We start from the raw sequence: 20,729 nt of genomic DNA, 5'->3' as shown, positions 1-20,729 counted from the left end.
TCACGTCTGGAGGAAACCTGGAACCATCCCTACGGTGAAGTATGGTGGTGGCAGCATCATGCTGTGGATATGTTTTTCAGCTCAGGTATTTGAATCGAGGGAAAGATGAACGAAGCAAATTATAGAGAGATCCTTGATGAAAACCTGCTCCAGAGTGCTCAGGACCTTAGACTGGGGGGAAGGGTCACCTTCTAACAGGACAATGACCCTAAGCACACAGGCAAGACAACGCAGGAGTGGCTACAGGAAGTCTCTGAATGTTCTTGAGTGGCGCAGCCAGAACCCGGTCTTGAACCCAATCAAACATCTCTGGAGAGAACTGAAAATGGCTGTGCAGCAATGCTCCCCATCCAACATAAACAGAGCTTGAGAGGATTTGCAGAGAAGAGTGGGAGAAATTCCCCAAATACAGGTGTGCCAAGCTTGTAGCGTCATACCCAAGAAGACTCAAGGCTGTAATCGCTGCCAAAGTTGCTTCAACAAAGTACGGAATAAAGGGACTGAATACTTATATTTTTAAATGTTAATCATTTTGCAAGTATTTCTGAAAACCTGTTTTTTCTTTGTCATTATGAGGTATTGTGTGTAGATATATGAGGGAAAAGAACAATTGAATCCATTTTAGAATAAGGCTGTAACATAACATCATGTGGAAAAAGTCAATGGGTCTGAATACTTTTCAAATGTACTGTATAAAGTTTGTGAAAAATATTTATAAGATGCATACTTTCCGAACTCAGCCTAATCATTGCAACAATTATAGCTGCTTTTAGCAACGCAGGTGTATTTACATACACTAGTGTTGATCCCTATTGTATTGGGTTGCACATAAACAGTCTGCGGGAAGCCAAAAGTTAAATTCAATTTAATTTCAACTTACTGTGCTGTTGGCCAAGACGGTTGGACAGGGAGTTGAGACTAAATATCTAAAGGAATGTATTATTAAACAGACTTTACAAACATGGGTCTGTTGTAGACCCCTTTCCTCCATGCTTAGGGATGGATCAAAATGTACAGAATTGGTACTTGGAGAAAAACGGGGGAGGGTCATGCTTGTTCAATTACAGTCAAGGGGAAGGTTTAGTAATTTTAAAATCTAGTCATGTAATTTGTAATTAATGAAATGTCAATTTTCTCAGTGTTTTAGAATTAGTTGCTAGATATCAATGTGTGACGATGCCACTCCTCATCTCTGATTCTCCACCTGCCGCGCAATATCTAGTGCACCTATTGGCTATTTAATGTGGTCTCAATCAAATGATCCATAGCCTTAGACTATAGGCTATGAAGTGCATGTTCAGAGAAGCACACAGAAAAGTTATATTTCTAAGATAAATAAATAAAACTAAGCTCCATTACACACTGCAATTCTCTGCTCTGCTTTTGCTGATCAAAACCTTTTGTGTGCCGCCTGATCAATTCTCTGCTGTGTAGGCCTACAGTGGCAGTTCAGGAGGCGAGTCAAATGCTTCTTCTGAAAATATATTTTTATTTGACCTAGTCCCCAAAAATACAATATCTTGCTGGCAGACTAGCCTATATAGCGTATGTTCTGTTCATCTTGAGAAGGAGAGCGAGAAGATGAGGAGAATGACCGGAGGTCAACTTTAATAGCTTGTTACTGCTATATATATAAAAAACATGATGTTTCTTGCCTATTATGCATTTATCAGAGTTATTGACCTCACAATAAGCCAGATTCGAGTAACTTACATTGTGGTGCTGAAACCTGAAACCGCAGGCGTGGCACAATCAATCGGAAATGGACAACTCATGGTGCTGAAAGTAGGCACATTTTGAGTAGGCATTTAATGATTTCAACCGTCTTCATTTTAGGCTACTAACATCAACAGGGCATTGTGTTTCAGCCTATTTCTTGCTATTTAAGTAATTTAAGCCTGTTTGAAATGCAAAATGAGACTATAGACTACTACAGTGCCTTCAGAAATTAATCATACCCCTTGATTTATTCCACATTTTGAGAGTTTCAGACTGAATTCAAAATTGTTTAAATAGATTTCTCTTCTCACCGATCTACACACCGATCTACCCCATAATGACAAAGTAAAAACAAATTGAGAAATTTGAGCAAATGTATTGAAAATGAAATACAAATATTCAAATGTATAGTATTCACACCCCTGAGTCAATACGTTGTAGAAGCAGCTTTGGCTGCGATTACAGCTGTCAGTACTTCTGGGTAAGTCTCTCTAAGAGCTTTCGACACCTGGATTGTTCAACATTTGCTCAATATTCTTTTAAATTCTTCAAGCTCTGTTTTTGGTTGTTGATCATTGATAGACAACCATTTTTTTCAGGTCTTGCCATTGAGTTTAAAGTAGAATTAAGTCAAAATTGTAACTTGGCCACTCAGTAAGATTTACTGTCTTCTTGGTAAGAAACTCTAGTGTATATTTGGCCTTGTGTTTTAGGTTATTGTCCGCTGAAAGGTGAATTCATCTCCCAGTGTCTGGTGGATAGCAGACTGAAGCAGGTTTTTCTCTAGGATTCTGTGTTTAACCCAATTCCATTTTTTTATTATCCTGAAAAACTCCCCAGTCCTTAATGATTACAAGCATTTCCAAAACATGATGCAGCCACCACTATGCTTGAACATATGGACAGTGATACTCATTAAAGTGTTGTATTGGATTTGCCCCAAACAACATTTTGTATTCAGGACAAAAAGAGAATTGCATTGCAGTATTACTTTCGTGCCTTATTGTAAACATGCATGTTTTGGAATATGTTTTTATTCTGTGTTTGAAATTCAATGCTCGACTGAGGGGCCTTACAATTTTCTGTATGTGTGGGGTCAGAGATGAGAGTCATTCAAAAATCATGTTAAACACTATTATTGCACACAGAGTGAGTCCCTGCAACTTATTATTTGACTTGTTCATACTATATATGGTGCTTTTTCACTATAGCACTGGTGTTAGCAGACATTTTTGGGGTGGAAGTGCTAGTGTTATTTGTGTTTCCATCACCAGGCCTGACACTAAGATGGTGCTGTACTGGATGGCCGCTGTTTTGCACGCTCCGACCCAACTTAGCTATTTTGTGATTATTTAGACGTTTTATTTTTGTTGTTATTTCTTACAACCGACAAGAACTCTTGAACATCAGATTGGCAGTTACTTACCACAATTCTGGCTTCAACTTCGACTCATCTGCCCTGGGCTCTCTCTGTTATTCCAACCCAATTTTTGGGCTACCCAAGAGGAAACATTGACATTAGAGAGGCAAGAGAGGGGGATTCCTGGTGAGATTAAGGTTAAGGGAAAACCGGACACCTCTTCCCTCCATCCTACTGGCAAATGTACAGTCACTTGATGATAAAATTCACCGGGCGGACAGGACAGTAGAGTCGGGGAAATCGAGGTATCGAGGTGGAGAGGGGTTTGCCAACTGGTGTGATAATTCCAGCGTGGTGGAAGTGTTGAACCACTGTTCACCCATCTTGGAATACCTGGCGGTCAAATGCCAACCCTTCTACCTCCTGAGGGAGTTTTCAGGTGTTATCACGACTGCTGTATGCACTCCATCTCAGGACAATAAATTAACAAACTGTCGCTTAACAAACTCTACATGGCTATAAACAAGCAGGAAAACCTACACCCAGAGGCTGACTTTCTGGTTGTCAGTGATTTTATTTTGGCGTCACTAAGATACGTGATTCCCAACATCCATCAACATGTCTCCAATGCCACTAAAGGCGATAAAGTCCCAGACCACTGCTATTCTACCCACAAGCAAGCATACAAGGCCCTCCCTCTTCCGCCATTAAACAAATCAGATCATGACAAACAGAAGCTGAAACAGGAACTTCCTGTTCACTATTCACTCCATTGAGAAATGGTCACCAGAGTCTGAGGATATGCTATAGGACTATGAGACTCCGGCAGGGGCTACAGTCCATTGCGGATTACAAAGGAAGATTCATCCGTGATCTGCCCAATGATGCCTCTCTACCAGACGAACTCAATGCGCTTTATGCACACTTTGACAACAACATCAAGTCGGCTGTGAGGGCCGTCACCGACCCAGAGGATTGGGTGATCTCGCTCTCTGAGGCCGACGTGAGAAGGGTCTTTAATCAGGTCAACACTTGCAAGGCTGGGAGCCTCGACGATATTCCAGGGCGCGTTCTCAGAGCATGCGCAGAACAGCTGGCAGGCATATTCACGGTCATTTTCAACCTCTCCTTGTCCCAGTCTGTAATCTCCACATGTTTTAAGATGACCACAATCATTCCTGTTCATAAGAACTCTAAAACTTAATGCCACAATGACTACCGCCCTATAGCACTCATTTCTGTAATCATGAAGTGTTTTGAGAGGCTGGTTATGGCACACATTAACTCCACCGTCCCAGCCACCCTAGACCTACTCCATTTTGCGTACTGCCCCAATAGATCCATAAATGACGCAAACTCAATTGCTCTCCTCACTACCCTCACCCACCTAGAGAAGAGGAATACCTATGTGAGAATCCTGTTAATTGACTACAGCTCAGCGTTCAACACCATTGGCCCCTCTATGCTCGTCACCAAGCTTAGGCTCTGGGTCTGAACACCTCCCTCTGCAACTGGATTCTGGACTCCCTAACGGGTTGACCCCTGGTGGTGAGGGTAGGCAACGTCACCTCCACCACGAGCACTACCCCATCCACATCGACAGGGTGGCAGTGGAGCAGTTAGAAAGCTTCAATTTCATCGGTGTCCAAATCATTAAAGATTTAAAATGGTCCACACACACATACACACACACACACACACACTGACTACAGTGCCTCTTCCCCCACGAGAGGTTGAACAAGTTGATTTAATCTGCTGCAGCACGGCAAGAGGTACATCAAGTCTGACACCAACAGGTTCTTTAATAACAGCTTGTCCCCAAACAATATGACTGATAAATAGCTAACAAAATAGTTACACTGACTATCTGAGTTAACCTTATACCTTTATCAACCTTTTATTTCAATCTTTGCACTCTATGCACACTCACAGGGCCCAACACACTGTCACTCCAACACACACACACAAACACTCACTCCATAATTTGCTCATGCACACATAATATGCACATATATTTATTCAGACTCCTCACATACAAGCTGCTGCTGCTACTCTGTTTATCTTGCATCCTGTTGCCTAGTCCCCTAGTCCCCATACATATCTGCCTCCATCATTCCAGTATCCCTGCACATATAAATATGGTATTGGATCTGACTTTGTAATTATTTTGTGTATATAGGATGCTTACTTACTTACTTTATTGTGTATTTCATATTTCCAATTCTTATTTCTCATGTTTTTTTTCCAGGAAATCATTGTTATTTATTATTGCATTGTTGGGTTTTGGGTTTGCAAGAAAGGCATTTCACTTTAATGTGACATTAACTTGAAATGAGTAGTGTCAACAATCTTTGCATAATCAAAACGGTTGCTTTGTGAGGTGTTAACCATGGAAGGTCTTAAAAAATGCATTTGCATTCCACACCTGTGTGTAACAGGACAAATATAAGCAGCCCCAGAGTATTGTTATTGTACTGAACAAAAATATAAACTCAACATGCAAAGTGTTGGTCACATGTTTCATGAGCTGAAATGAAAGATCCCAGAAATGTTCCTTACCCACAAAAAGCTTATTTCTCTCAAATTCTGTGGACAAATTTGTAACATCCCTGTTAGTGAGCATTTCTCCTTTGCCAAGATATGCCACAACTGTCAGGTGGATGGGTTATCATGAAGCTGATTAAACAGCAAGACCATTACACAGGTGAACCTTGTGCTGGTGACAATAAAAGGCAACAACACAATGCCACAGATGCCTCAAGTTTTGAGGGAGCGTGAAATTGGCATGTTGACTGCAGGAATTTCCACCAGAGCTGTTGGCAAGGAATAGAATGTTAATTTCTCTACCATAAGCTGCCTCCAATGTCATTTTAGATAATTTGGCAGTACGTCCAACCGGCCTCAAAACGCAGACCAGGACCTCCACATCCTGCTTCTTCACATGCGGAATTGTCTGAGGGGGAGGGTGGGGGTGCTGAGGAGTATTTATGTCTGTAATAAAGCCTTTGTGGAAAAAACTAATTCTGATTGGCTGGGCCTGGCTCTCTAGTGGTTGGGCCTGGGTCCCAGTCATGTGAAATCCATAGATTAGGGCCTAAAAAATGTATTTGAATTTAATAATATGAACTGTAACTCAGTAAAATTGTTGACCATTGTTTTGTTAAAACTTCTTATGGATACGTGGGATGGTAGCATCCCACTTGGCCAACATCCAGTAAAATTGCATAGCGCCAAATTAAATTACTATAAATATTTAACTTTCATGAAATCACAAGTGTAATACATCAAAATAAAGCTTAACTTCTTGTTAATCCAGCCAAGGTGTCAGATTTCAAAAAGGCTTTACGGCGAAAGCAAACCATGCAATTATCTGAGGACAGCACACCGCATTCAAACACATGATAATCAGATTTCAACCAGGCAGGTGTGCGACAAAAGTCAGAAATAGCGATATAATATATGCCTGACCTTGGAAGATCTTCTTCTGTTGGCACTCCAAAATGTCCCAGAAACATCACAAATTGTCCTTTTGTTCGATAATGTCCTTCTTTATGTCCCAAAAATGTCAATTTATTTGGCGCTTTGATTCAGAAATACACCGGTTTCAACTCGCCCAACATGCCTACAAAGTATCTAATAAGTTACCTGCAAACTTGGTCCAAACATTGCAAACAACTTTCCTAATCCAACTTCAGGTACCCTAAAACGTAAATAATCGATACATTTTAAGATGGGAAATACTGTGTTCAATACCGGATAAAAACAACGTGAAGCGCGGTCCAGGTCATGTGCACCAAACAGTAAAATTCAGTAGAAAACAGTAGAATTTTTCTCAAAAGAAAAACATCAACCAAATTCTAAAGACTGTTGACATCTAGTGGAAGTCATAGGAACTGCAACCAGATTCCTGTTAAAAAGGGCTTCTCAGAAAACTAATGGAAAACAGATTGACCTCAAATGTTTTCCCTGGATGGATTGTGCTCGGGGTTTGGCCTGCCAAATCAGTTCTGTTATACTCACAGACATTATTCAAACAGTTTTAGAAACTTCAGATTGTTTTTTTATACAAATGTACTAATAATATGCATATCCTAGCTTCTCGGCCTGAGTAGCAGGCAGTTTACTTTGGGCATGCTTTTCATCCGGACGTGAAAATAGTGCCCCCTATCCAAGAGAAGTTATTAATGTATCTTCCACTATCTCCCAGTCTGGCCCCAAGTCTGGGTAGGTTCATGGCCCAGGATGTTTGGACTTTTTGACCAAACACTGCTACAAAGCCTGACAGTAGAAATGCACCAATAATGTGGGCATGTATGCCAATGCATGATTTAATTAATAGTGAGAATAAAAAAATGAAGTGTTAGTTTGATCTGTCAGAAAGGTTATTTGTTATCTGGCGGGGAAATAATCATAATTGTGGTTCTCTCATTCTTTCAGATTGGCGCTTATTTTGGTGCAGAGGTCTGTGCAATGGATGTGAATAAAGACTCATATAGCGACCTAGTCCTCATATCAGCTCCGATGTTCACAGACAGAGACAGAGAGGGCAGGGTATATGTCTGTACCATCAATGACAGGGTAATTGGTAGATCTTTTTTTGATTCACCTCATAATTGACCAAATCTGACAAAACAATTGATAGAAACATGTTTCAGCCTGATCACTTTTACTGATTGCCTGTTTTTCTCCCAGTCTGGGGTGGCCTGTCAATTAAATGCTGAGATGACACTGGTGGGGGATGCAGGACAAATGGGCAGGTTTGGAACTTCTCTTGCCCCACTGCCTGACCTGAATATGGATGGATTTAATGATTTAGCAGTCGGAGCACCTCTAGAGAACGATGGTCAAGGAAGTGTCTACATATTCCATGGGACGAGTAGTGGAATCAGCAAAATCAAATCTCAGGTATATGGGAGAAAGATAGAAATTGAATGAGGGTGGAGGATATGAGCATAAAGAGAGACAGACAGACATTGTCTCCATTCTTTAAACTAAAGTGTAAATCCACTAGAGAAACACAGCAGAGATAATTGAAGGTGTAATAGAAAATTGGATTATATCTACTGTGTCTTTTTCTCTTTCTTTCCATCTCTTGATAGAAAATTTCAGCCTCAGATGTACAGTCTGGATTAAAGTATTTTGGACTGTCCATCAGTCAGACTTCCCTGGACATGAGTTTGGATTCTCTCCCAGACTTGGCCGTGGGATCAAAGGGGGCTGTTCTCTTACTCAGGTATCTCCAAATAATATTTCGAGCTTTGTTTCCATTGGCAATTAAATTCAAGCCAAGTTGGGCAGGCCTTGATGGGCACAGCTCGAATTGTTTATCCATTGCCTCTAGAATTTAGAAATTATGTCATGTTGTTGCTTATGAATTTGCCAATTTAGCTAACACTAATGGACTAATGTTGCTAGCTAACTAGAATTTGTAGAATGCCCTTGCGGATAGCTAAATGATCATAACTAGATAACTAGCTAACAAAATGCTGATAAACAATTTTTATTTACTTTCCATTACCCCATAGTGCTAGTATCAGCTTGCCAAGTGTTTAGCTTGTTAGTTAGTTAAATGGTTACCATTGTCATTTGTTAACTCAATGAATAGGCAAGCTAGCTAGCTAAATTCTTACCTTGCTTACCATGGCATAGGCTACTAGCTAGCTAATATATATATATATATATATATATATATATATATTTATTTAAAAAAGATGTATCTAGCTTGCTTTCAATGTATCAATATGACCTGGCTAGCTAAAATCCATGATAGCAACATTGGCTAACTAGCTCCCCAGCAAACGGAGGACATCCTAAGGATCCTTCATTTTACTAGTCATTAGGATGTCGCATGATGGTCCTCTGGGAACATTCTCTCAGGGACCTTTGTCTAGTTCCCTGTCAGTTTCCTGGACGGTGTTGAGGACCATGTCAGGACGTTTTCAGGACATTTGTTTACCAGTCGTCAGGACGTTGCGTTATGGTCCCAGGTGTCCCAAAACATTATAAGTAAAGTAATAAAATGTGATGGGAATTTTACGATAAGTGGGACCCTGTTCAGCTAAAGTTTAAAAAAAAACGTTTATCAACGGTAACATTTGACACAATCACTTTCATAGTACTGACTTTTCAATATGACCCCATCTGGGATTAAAACTCACAACCTCTGATTTGGATTACACTGATCTTTCTGCAGCGCCACAATTTCACCATATCAGTTAAACTGACTATTCTCTCATCATTGATTTGATTGACTTAATTCAGCACTGAGGGTTTTCTGTATAGTTGTCTAATGTTGATGGGGGCATATTACTCTATTTTAATGTTACTCGTGAATCACTATGATTAAATACAATAGTTTTTCTTGAGTGAATTTTTTGCATTGAAGTCAAGTGTAGTGATACAGGTGAATTGAGTCATTGACACAGACATGGTGGCTTAGCAGGATGATTGGAATGCTGTGAACTAAGAGGTTGTGAATTCAAATCCCAGGATATAATATTTGCCTTGAGGACATAATGTACATTTGAACATACACAATGTAATCATGTAAGTTGAAAAAACTATGTTAAAAGCACTGGTTTGTGTATGTGGGTTTTCCCGTCATGTTATCAACAGACAAAGACCTTTGACTGAATCAGTGGTTCACCAATCAGGGCCATAACGGACTCTTCAATAGTAAAAAGGTGTGATGTGTAATGAAACTGATTATTTTAAAATGTTTCTGTCCTGATGATTGATACACTGAGGGTCAAATGCAACCAACAGGCTACATTTAACATGCAGCTGCAGGTTAGCGCTGGACTTCTTAAAATGCGTCAAAGAATTAGATACCAGACAGATTTGTCTTGGTTCTCTACCCCCGGCCCCGATGAAATATCAACCTATCAGGAACATTGAAAATAGCAAGATTAGTAATTAATAAAACATAAATTGTTGGTCACATGTTTCATGAGCTGAAATGTAAAAAAAAAAAAACTACATAAAAATCCCAGAAATGTTACATACCCATAAAAAGCTTATTTCTCCAATATTTTGTGCGCAAATTTGTTTACATCCCTGTTAGTGAGCATTTCTCCTTTGCCAAGATAATCCATCCACCTGACAGGGGTGGTATATCAAGAAGACGATTAAACAGCATGATCATTACACAGGTGCACCTTGTGCTGGGGACAATAAAAGGTCACTCTAAAATGTGCAGTTTTGTCACACAACACAATGCCACAGATGCCTCAAGTTTTGAGGGAGCGTGCAATTGGCATGCTGACTGCAGGTATGTCCACCAGAGCTGTTGCCAGAGAATTTATAGTTAATTTCTCTACCATAAGCCACCTCCAATGTTGTTTTAGAGAGTTTGGCAGTACGTCCAAACGGCCTCACAACTGCAGACCCCGTGTAACCATGCCAGCCCCGGGCAGCTGATGAAACTGTGGGATCGCACAACCGAAGAATATTTGCAGTCAGAAACCTTCTTAAGGAAGCTCATCTGCGTGCTCGTCGTCCTCACCAGGGTCTTGAGCTGACTGCAGTTTGGCGTCGTAACTGACTTCAGTGGGCAAATGCTCACCTTCGATGGCCACTGGCATGCTGGAGAAGTGTGCTCTTCAGGGATGAATCCCAGTTTCAACTGTATCGGGCAGATGGCAGATAGCGTTGGGTGAGTGGTTTGCTGATGTCAACGTTGTGAACAGAGTGCCCCATGGTGGTGCTGGGGTTACGGTATGGGCAGGCATAAGTTATGGACAATGAACATAATTGCATTTTATCAATGGCAATTTCAATGCACAGAGATACTGTGACGAGATCCTGACGAGATCATTGTCGTGCCATTCATCTGCCCGCCATGACCTCATGTTTCAGCATGATAATGCATGGCCCCATGTCGCAAGGATCTGAATACAGTTTGTGTAAGCCAAAAATATCCCAGTTCTTCCATGGCCTGCATACTCACCAGACATGTCACCCCTTCAGCATGTTTGGGATGTTCTGGATCGAAGTGTACGACAGCGTGCTCCAGTTCCCGCCAATGTCCAGCAACTTTGCACATTGAATAGGAGTGGGACAACATTCCACAGGCCACAATCAACAGCCTGATCAAGTCTATGCAAAGGAGATGTGTCATGCTGCATGAGGCAAATGGTTGTCACACCAGATACTGTTTTTCTGATCCACACCCCTACCGTTTTTTAAGGTATCTGTGACCAAGAGATGCATATCTGTATTCCCAGTCATGTGAAATCCATAGATTAGGGCCTAATGAATTCATTTCAATTGACTGATTTCCCTATATGAACTGTAACTCAAGTAAAAATTGTGCCATGTTGCTTTTATATTTTTGTTCAATGTAAAACCATCCCCCCTCTCAATGATGACATATAGCCTTAACATATGAAACTGTTTGAAATGCAATATTCCCTTCCAGAAATGAGCCCAATAAAAAATTCAAGAAAGGTATTATCTTTAGGTCCTGTACATGGTCCATTTTGCTGGCAGGTGTGCTATTTTAGCAATAAGCATTATCACCTGATGCATGGCTGAAGCATGGGGTTGCTCATCTGCATTGTTTACCCTAATGGCACTAGAGCCTAAAAAAAATTATGCGATTTTTGCAGTGAATATAGGACTACCGTTTATGCACTCGAATGGTCGTTACGCACTTCCTGCAGTTACTTTTTTTATTGTCATGCCAGACACATTTTATTGTCATGCCAGATTGTAAAACCCTGCCAATTGCGCAAAAACTGTAGTTGGGAAATAAATCAAACAGTACTGGAAATCTGGGATCCTGCTCTTTTCAATAATTGCCATCAAAAGTGTTGTCTTTTCCGAGATTGCATTTAGGAATGTTGCACAGTGTCTGGACTTATTAGAACACATTTCTTTCCATGCAGCAATCAGATGTATGAGGAGTTGTGTGGTCTTGCCACCGGACAGTTGACATTCTGCTGATGAATAATTGACACAGCTTCGGGAATTAATCTGTTTTTTAAGCAATTATATTGAACAATTTATTTTTCACTATATATATATATTCTTTCCTGATTGAGTAGCCAGGATGTACTGAGGTGGTGCTCACTCGAGATGGAGAGAGAAGGTTTTGACATTCTTGACTCCAATTGGAAACCGAATGCTGGTTGATAACAAGTTTGAAGCATCAGATGTTGGGAAGATTATGAAGGATTAAATACAAATATAAATTATTATTGTCTGTTTTGGAGTGTTTTTAAATGTACTGGCCCAAGCAGACCATATGAAAGATTGATTAACTGGCCTTGTAAGCTTGGCAGATGTGGCCAGGACAGCAGGCAGCCATGAATGTTGAGCCCTGCCCATACATACCCCACAAGACATGCCACCAAGGGTCTCTTCACAGTCAACAAGCCCAAAACGAATTCACGTCAATGCACAGTATTATACAGAGCCATGATCGCATGGATTTCTCTTCCATCTCCAATTACTCAAGAAAAACATGTGTGTGACTGTGTGACTGTCCTTGTCTATAAGTGGATCAGTGTTTTGTTACTTCATGTCATTTTTTTGTGGACTCCAGAAAGAGTAGCTGCTGCTTCTGGAAAAGCTAATGGGGATCCCAAAACACAAACAATAAACAGCTTTAAGGAGTGGTAATATGTTGACCAATAGTGGTTGCAATTGAGATCAGCTGTGCGGGTGATCTTAGCACATATTGATGGTTTACCGAGAGAACACCTCGTGTTGGGATGGTGCTCAATGTTGGTTGCAATTGACCTAAAAACATTTGTTCTAAATTCATCCTGACCCGGTTCTCAATGATGTCCAAGGAACATAGAAGGAACTAGAAAAAAGTCTCCCAGAAAACGTTCCTTGTGAACATTGCATTACATCCTGATGAAAGGAACAAATTAAATATTGTGAACTCCTAAAAATGGTTCTAAGGACGTCCACTGAACAAACTGGGTACTAGACAAAAACTTGCAGGGAACCATGACAGAACATTCTAAGAGGGTCTTAAAAACATCCTTTGGGATGTCCCCCGAACAAAACGGGAACTAGACAAAAACCTACACGAGACCATGACACAACGTCCTCAAATCATCAAAGGGGACATCCTCGGAACAAGCTGGGAACTAGTCAAAACCTCCACAGGACCACGACACAAAGTCCTAATTACTCATTTTTGTTTGCAGGGTCGTTTCAAGCTAGATTAGCTAGCTGCTAACCAAAAACGACACTGTTCTAATAAAAGGTTATTGTTCAGCAGCCTGGTCTCATAGTGAATGTAAATCCAGGACACTCAAATTAGTATGATATCTTACATTTGGAATCGTTGCATAAGACAGAATGTTGCAAAAACACAAGGAGGGTGGGCTTATTACGCAAATGTGAAGCAACCCAAAGGTAGCTACTTTGCAACTACTTAGCATGTTAGCTAACCCTAACCTTAACCCTTTTACCTAACTCCTAACCTTCACCCCGAACCCAGCTAACATTTGCCACCTATTTAACATTATCAACAAAAAAATTGGAATTGGTAACATTTAATACATTTAGCAAATTCCTAACATATTGAACGTTTGGCAAATGTGTAACACTTTGTACGTAACATATCACATGATTTGTCAAATCCAATCCGAAATGGATGATGGGAATCCACAAATTAACACATACCATGAGAATGTAACATATCATAACATAAGTGGAGTGTCATGTCTGACTATTGCAGTAGCTCAGCTAGCTAGCAGCAACAAATCCAAAGCCAAATGTATCAGCATTGAGCGAGTGATCAGCTAGCTGGTGGTTGCATTGTAACGGCGTCAACAGCCTGAACCTAATCCAGCCAGCACCAGTTGTGAATCTGGGCTGTGTTGGCCCGGGACTCCCTGAACCAGCTCAAATTTGAAAATTGAGCCAGCTCAAATTTGAAAATTGAGCCAGCTCGAATTTGGCCCTAATTTAGGTGTCAATGGAAATGAGGCTTTAGAGGCCAATAACTCACCCTTCATTGTGGAATGTACGTATACTTTGAGTATCAAACTGATACATTATATTTTTTTTCTTCCAGGTCCAGGCCTATAGTAACATTGATGGCACGAGTTTCCTTCAACCCACCCAAAATCCCCACCAACCAGGTGGACTGCAGTACACCTCTGAGAAACATTGCTAAAGTCTGTTTCACCATGACCAGACAAACAACAGACACAAAAGGTTTCTGACCTCAAAATTGTTCTTATCTACAGTGCATTCGGAATACTTTTTCAAAATTTTGTAACGTTGTAGCCTTATTCTAAAATGGATTAATAAAGTGTTTTTTTCCCTCATCAATCTATACACAATGCCCCATAATGACAAATAAAAAAAAAGGGTTTTAGAAATGCTTGCAAATGTATTAAAATTAAAAACTGAAATATCACATTTACATAAGTATTTCAGACCCTTTACTCAGTCCTTTGTTGAATAACTTTTGACAAAGATTACAGCCTCGAGTCTTCTTGGGTATGACACAACGAGCTTGGCACACCTGTATTTGGAGAGTTTCTCCCATTCTTCTCTGCGGATCATAAGCTCTGTCATGTTCGATGGGGAGCGTTGCTGCACAGCTATTTTCAGGTTTCTCCAGAGATGTTCGATCGGGTTCAAGTCCAGGCTCTGGCTGGACCACTCAAGGACATTCAGAGACTTGTCCCGAAGCCACTCCTGCGTTGTATTGGCTGTGTACCTTCGTCCCAGTCTGAGGTCCTGAGCACTCTGGAGCAGGTTTTCATCAAGGATGTCTCTGTACTTTGCTCCGTTCGTCTTTCCCTCAATCCTGTTAAGTCTCTTAGTCCCTGCCACTGAAAAACATCCCCACAGCATGATGCTGCCACCACCATGCTTCACCGTAGGGACGGTGCTAGGTTTCCTTCAGACAAGACATTTGGCATTAAGGCCAAATATTTCAATCTTGGTTTCATCAGACCAGAGAATCTTGTTTCTCATGGTCTGAAAGTCTTTGGGTGCCTTTTGGCAAACTCCAAGTGGGCTGTCATGTGGCTTTTACTGAGGAGTGGCTTCTATCTTAAAGGCCTGATGGGAAGAGTGCTGCAAAGATGGTTATCCTTCTGGAAGGTTCTTCCATCTCCACAGAGGAACTCCAGAGCTCTGTCAGAGTGACCATCAGGTTCTTTGTCACCCCCCTTCTCCCCCAATTGCTCAGTTTGGCCGGGTGGCCAGTTCTAGGAAGAGTCTTGGTGGTTCCAAACTTCTTCCATTTAAGAATGATGGAGGCCACTGTTTTCTTGGGGACCTTCAATGCTGCAGACATTTTTTTGTACCCTTCCCCCAGATTTGTGCCTCAACACAATCCTGTCTTGGCGCTCTACGGACAATTCCTTCGACCTCATGGCTTGGTTTTTGCTCTGACATGCACAGTAAACTTTGGGACCTTACATTGACAGGTGTGTTTCTTTCTAAATCATGTCCAATCAATTTTATTTACCACAGGTGGACTCCAATCAAGTTGTAGAAATATCTCAAGGATACAGAATACACCTGAGCTCAATTTCAAGTCTCATAGCAAAGGGTCTGAATACTTTTGTAAATATGGTATTTCTGTTTTTTATTTTTAATACATTTGCTAAACATTCTAAAAATCTGTTTTTTCTTTGTCATTATGGGGTATTGTTTGTAGATTGCTGAGGAACATGTTTTATTTAATCCATTTTAGAATAAGGCTGTAACGTTAAAAAAATGTGGGAAAAGTCAAGTGGTCTGAATACAGGCACCGTACATATGCATGCGAGTAGCTTATCCTTTTTATTAAATGCAATCTCTTTTGCTCCAGATCTTCAAGCAAAGATTAACTATACTTTAACTCTGGATGTGACCCGCCAAGCTCCAAACTATCGTGCTTATATCAGTCCAAAGATACGGGAGGAAACGAATACTATTACATTAAGACTTCAAGAGCAATGCTTCTCTCATAACTTCTTTATTGAGGTAGGTTTGAAACTTAGCCCTCCATTTGGGTTTGCCAAAAAGTTATCAATCAAGAAAATGACCAGTATTAGTATAACCTCATGCCCAACAACACAGCGCTCATATACCAAAAACTTGAATCTGGCATTCAGGTGAGTGAACTTAGTCGGCAAAGAATTTTTTATTTCTCATTATTTGAGCTTGGCTCCAAATCAGAAATAAATGCATAGGCAGGAAAATCTACAGATTATCTATTTTATCTCATTCTGATGATATCTAGTGGGCCATGAGGAGAGTAACTACAATGTTGTTGACTCATCCTTAGTTTTCTCCTATCACAGTCATTAAACTCTGTAACTGTTTAAAAGTCACCATTGGCCTCATGGTGAAATCCCTGAGTGGTTTCCTTCCTCTCTCCGCCCTTCTTTGCGAGGCATTGGAAAAGCTCCCTGGTCTTTGCGGTTGAATCTGTGCTTGAAATTCACTGCTCGACTGAGGGACCTTACAGATCATTTCATGTGTGGGGTACAGAGAGTGCGTCCATGCAACTTATTATGTGACTTGTTATGCACATTTTACTCCTGAACTTATTTTGGCTTGACATAACAAGTTTTATTTTTTTACTTATTGACTCAAGTCATTTCAGCTTTTCATTTGTCGCTGGCCATGCCAATGACAAAACAAATCTACATTGAATTAAATTACAATTCAGGTTGTAACAACAAAATGTGGATAAAGTCAAATGGTGTGAATACTTTCTGAATGCACTTGGTGACTACCACGACTCAGGATATGACCCAGATGCAGACACAGGAGGCGGATAGTACAGTTCTCAGATTATTTATTGTAAACACGGGGCGGCAAAGGGCAGGCAAAGGGCAGGTCGAGGACAGACAAGGGTTCGTGATCAGGTCAGAGTCAGGCAGGTACAGGACGGCAGGCAGGTTCGGGGTCAGGGCAGGCAGAGGTTCGTAATCAGGTCAGAGTCAGGCAGGTACAGGACGGCAGGCAGGCTTGGGGTCAGAGCAGGCAGAATAATCAGAACCGGGAACACTAGGAAACAGAATTTTTCCTTTTCTGACGGTTATGGTTTCATACTCGCAAAGTAGCCTACAACGTCCCATCTCTCATTGAATTGGACCCACTTTACAGTAGTAACGAGAAACTATCCAGAGCTAGGCTACTGTGTATACGTCTGAATAGTCTACTGTAATTTCAAATGTCTCAAGTAAACTATATTTAATTTATAAACATAAAACATAATATATAGTTTCATAACCATTGCAGAATAAATTCCTGGCCACCTTTTCTGTACATGATAGGTTCATATGACGAAGAAGCTTTAGCCTACAACAATACAGCAAACAAGGGCGTTACTGTCACCATAAGTTGAATGATGTGCCTTTTTCAGGTGGAGTTTTAGTGCTCTAATATTTTCTAGTATTTTTCGGGATCCAATGAGAGAATAGCAGCTGAAACTTTGGAATGACATACTATGTGACTATTATGTGGAGTACACATCAAATTGTATCAGCTTTAAGTCTGGGCTTTATGGCTGTCACATGTCGACAACCTCAAAAGCGTATGCTCATTGGTTTCTACCCTCTGTCATTACTAAACACTCTAAAGGATACAGCCATAGAGCCTTGACATGTCAATGTTAACAATATCACAGTACAGTAAACCTCTTTAGAGGAGTTTGAATGATAAAATGTCTCTGAAGATTCTATTTTTTATAGGCTTGCCCAGAAGACTCCCTCAATGAACTGTCCAATGAACTTCACTTCACATTTGAAGGGTTGCCAACAACATCTCCTGGTGGCCTCAGCTCTAGCCTTTCCCCGCGGTCTCCGACTTCAACATATCATCCTGTATGTTTCTTCTCTTAACTTTTGACAATAAAAACTGTGTCAAAGTTGATTTGAAATCCCTCAAAAAAGGCTGTTGAGAGTGTGTGTGTGTGTGTGTGTGTGTGTGTGTGGAGGGGGGGGGGGGGGGTAAAGATACATCTATATCCTAGTCATTGTGAAGAAGGTAACGTGTTAAGTGAACTTGGTGAACATCTTTCTTCATCCCACAGTTAGGTTTTGAGATCAACTGTGGCGCTGATAACAACTGCATTGACAACCTGAAAGTGGATTTTAATTTCACTAGGTAAGATCACTAGCATTGACTCAGAGCCTTTCTGTTTTTCTACTGGGTAAGATTAAACTTTTTTTTAAAGTAAAAAGTATGATGATTAGAATGTCGATTAGAGCGTTGCAGCAGCTGACGAGTAAAATGGATGAAGATGAAAATGATGATGAAGATGGATAGGATGATGATGTCAATGATAGGCAAAGGTTGAGGAAAACAAGCATGATGTAATGACAATGAGAATCATTTCTTTATTACTTTTGCGCTCTCTTTCTCACTTCTCTCAGGAGTTCAGAGGTGAGGGTTGGCATAGATGAGGTGATAAATGTGACAGTGTCAGTCGAAAGCAGGGAAGAGAACTCTTACAACAGCCACGTTATTCTCAAATACCCTGCAGGACTTTCATTCAGGAAGTTCACCATACTCCAGGTAAGAGTACATATAAGGAAGGAGAGGGAGTGAGTAGCAAATAAACTCGGTGTTTGAGGGGCAGGAAGGATTTATATTGTTTAAGTGATAGTCATTTCTGTAGGTCCAGTATGTACATTTCCAGTGTTTCATTGGTAATTTCAGTGAACTATTGCCTGAAGTTGACATAAATTGTCATTGTCCTGTCATTGCTCTCCAGGGAAGAGTGGAGTGTAACTCATCAGACAGTGTGGGAAATGTAATGTGGGGACTAAGTGACTGCACCATTGACAAGCCAATCTTCAAAAGCGATTCTAAGGTCTGTCTCACTTACAACATATGTTCATCTTTACAATAACAGTAATACGAGACTGTATTGTAATAACATCCCTATTACTTACTAAATAAAACATCCTATTGAACTGTAGAAGCAATCTGTACTCCCTGCAAAAAAAAAATGTCATTAGGACGTCCACAGAAAGTCAGGAAATGGTTACCGAAAGTCGTCAGGAAATTGTTTCATGGTCCTGTGGAGATTTTGTCTAGTTCCCTGTTTTGTTCCGGGGCCATCCCCAAGGACAATTTTAGGATGTTCTGTAGACATTGTGTCATGGCCCTGTGCAGGTTTTGTCTAGTTCCCGGCTTGTTCCCGGGGATGTCCCTAAATACGTTTTTAGGGACTTCTCAAGATATCATTTTTTCAAATCCAGAGGTTGTGAGTTCAAATCTCAAATGGGGTCATATTGAAATGTAAGTACTCTAAAAGTGATCATGTTATATGTAATTTTATTGTCATTTACATTATTTTAGCTGAACAGTGTCCCACTTAGCTCAAACACCCTCTCCCATTTCATTACTTAACTTATAAAACAAATGTCTTGAGGATGTCTTGAGGATATCCTTATATTGTCCTCAACAATGTCCTGTTAACTTAGAGGGAACTAGACAAAGGTCCCCCAGAAAACGTTCCCTTGGGACCATCACACAAAGTCATAATGATTAGTAAAATGTATGCCCTGAGAATGTAAAAAAACAAAGTCCTGACATGGTCCTCAGTGACGTAGAGGTACTGTACCTTACAGGGATCTAGACAAAGGTCCCCCAGAGAACATTTCTTTGGGACCATCAAACAACTTCCCAATGACAGGAAAAAATGCATGTCTTGGGAACATACAAAAAACATCTTTAGATTTGTTCTAGTCCCCAGAACAATCCGTGAACTAGACAAAAAAAACTCCAGGGAACCATGACAGTACATTCTAAGAGCGTCCTTTAACCATCGTTGGGGACGTCTCCATAACGAAGATACATTTTAAAAAACAGGGGACCATGACAGAACGTTTTAAGAATGTCCTAAAATCGTTCTAGGGGACATCCCCAGAACAAACTGGGAACTAGACAACACATCCACAGGACCATACCACAACATCCTTTTCTCCATTTTGTGACATTCTGGGAAATTCCTAACGACCAATTATTGTTTGAAGGCCAGGACCTGCCTGAAACGTCTCCTTCTGAACATTGACATTGAATGCCCCAGGGATAACGTCCTTTCAGAAACAAATAGGAGCCTGTTTGTAAAATTCCCTAGTCGTCACCAAAATACCTTTTTTATAACTTTATACTGTGACCAAACCGGGATCTGTACTGAACATCCCTTTATGGTCCCAAAGATAATGTAACGTTTTAAAGTCCATAGAACGTTCTCAGAACGTCAGTGGGATAACGTCTCACTGAAACCCTAAAAGGGAATTTATGGTAATGTCGCCTAATGCCCGTATGACATACTTTTTTTGCTGCGCTTCTACAGGAGTCTAAGGTAATATTTTAAATAAACATTGTATTCTCCTTCCCTTCATCTCAGGCTCTCTTAGTAATTTCCTATGGGATTGATAGAAACACTCAATTTGGCCAAATGATGACATTCATTGCAAATGCCTCAAGGTATGTGCGGTACACACTCAGATAAAGTTATCATGTCTTATGATGTTTTGTCTAGCAATATTTGTAGTAACTGCATTACCCCGTCTCATCCTGTTTAGTGGAAATACACACTCGCCAAAGAGTGAACTTTCCAAAGTGAAAGAGATTGGTGTGAAATACAGCATTTTTGTTGTGATTAAAAGGTATGTGCTATTTAATTTTTATACCATATTTTCCTATATGTGGGTCTAGC

The 20,729-nt window shown here is 40.5% G+C and overlaps 1 protein-coding gene across 2 annotated transcripts in view; it reads left to right on the top strand.

Moving 5' to 3' along the window:
- LOC139368288 (integrin alpha-X) overlaps positions 1–20,729 on the top strand; it is a 57,466-nt gene that overhangs the window by 17,315 nt on the left and 19,422 nt on the right. For both annotated transcript variants that reach the window (XM_071107032.1, XM_071107033.1), the window contains exons 13-23: positions 7,517–7,657; positions 7,772–7,984; positions 8,179–8,312; positions 14,118–14,260; positions 15,876–16,030; positions 17,749–17,880; positions 18,090–18,163; positions 18,433–18,574; positions 18,774–18,872; positions 20,418–20,497; positions 20,596–20,679. In XM_071107032.1, coding sequence (XP_070963133.1) covers positions 7,517–7,657; positions 7,772–7,984; positions 8,179–8,312; positions 14,118–14,260; positions 15,876–16,030; positions 17,749–17,880; positions 18,090–18,163; positions 18,433–18,574; positions 18,774–18,872; positions 20,418–20,497; positions 20,596–20,679 — 1,397 coding nt within the window. The remainder of the gene's footprint in view (positions 1–7,516; positions 7,658–7,771; positions 7,985–8,178; positions 8,313–14,117; positions 14,261–15,875; positions 16,031–17,748; positions 17,881–18,089; positions 18,164–18,432; positions 18,575–18,773; positions 18,873–20,417; positions 20,498–20,595; positions 20,680–20,729) is intronic.

This window comes from Oncorhynchus clarkii, chromosome 16, assembly GCF_045791955.1.
Source record: "Oncorhynchus clarkii lewisi isolate Uvic-CL-2024 chromosome 16, UVic_Ocla_1.0, whole genome shotgun sequence".
Classification (NCBI taxonomy): Eukaryota; Metazoa; Chordata; class Actinopteri; order Salmoniformes; family Salmonidae; genus Oncorhynchus; species Oncorhynchus clarkii.
This window is presented reverse-complemented; position numbering and strand designations above follow the sequence as displayed.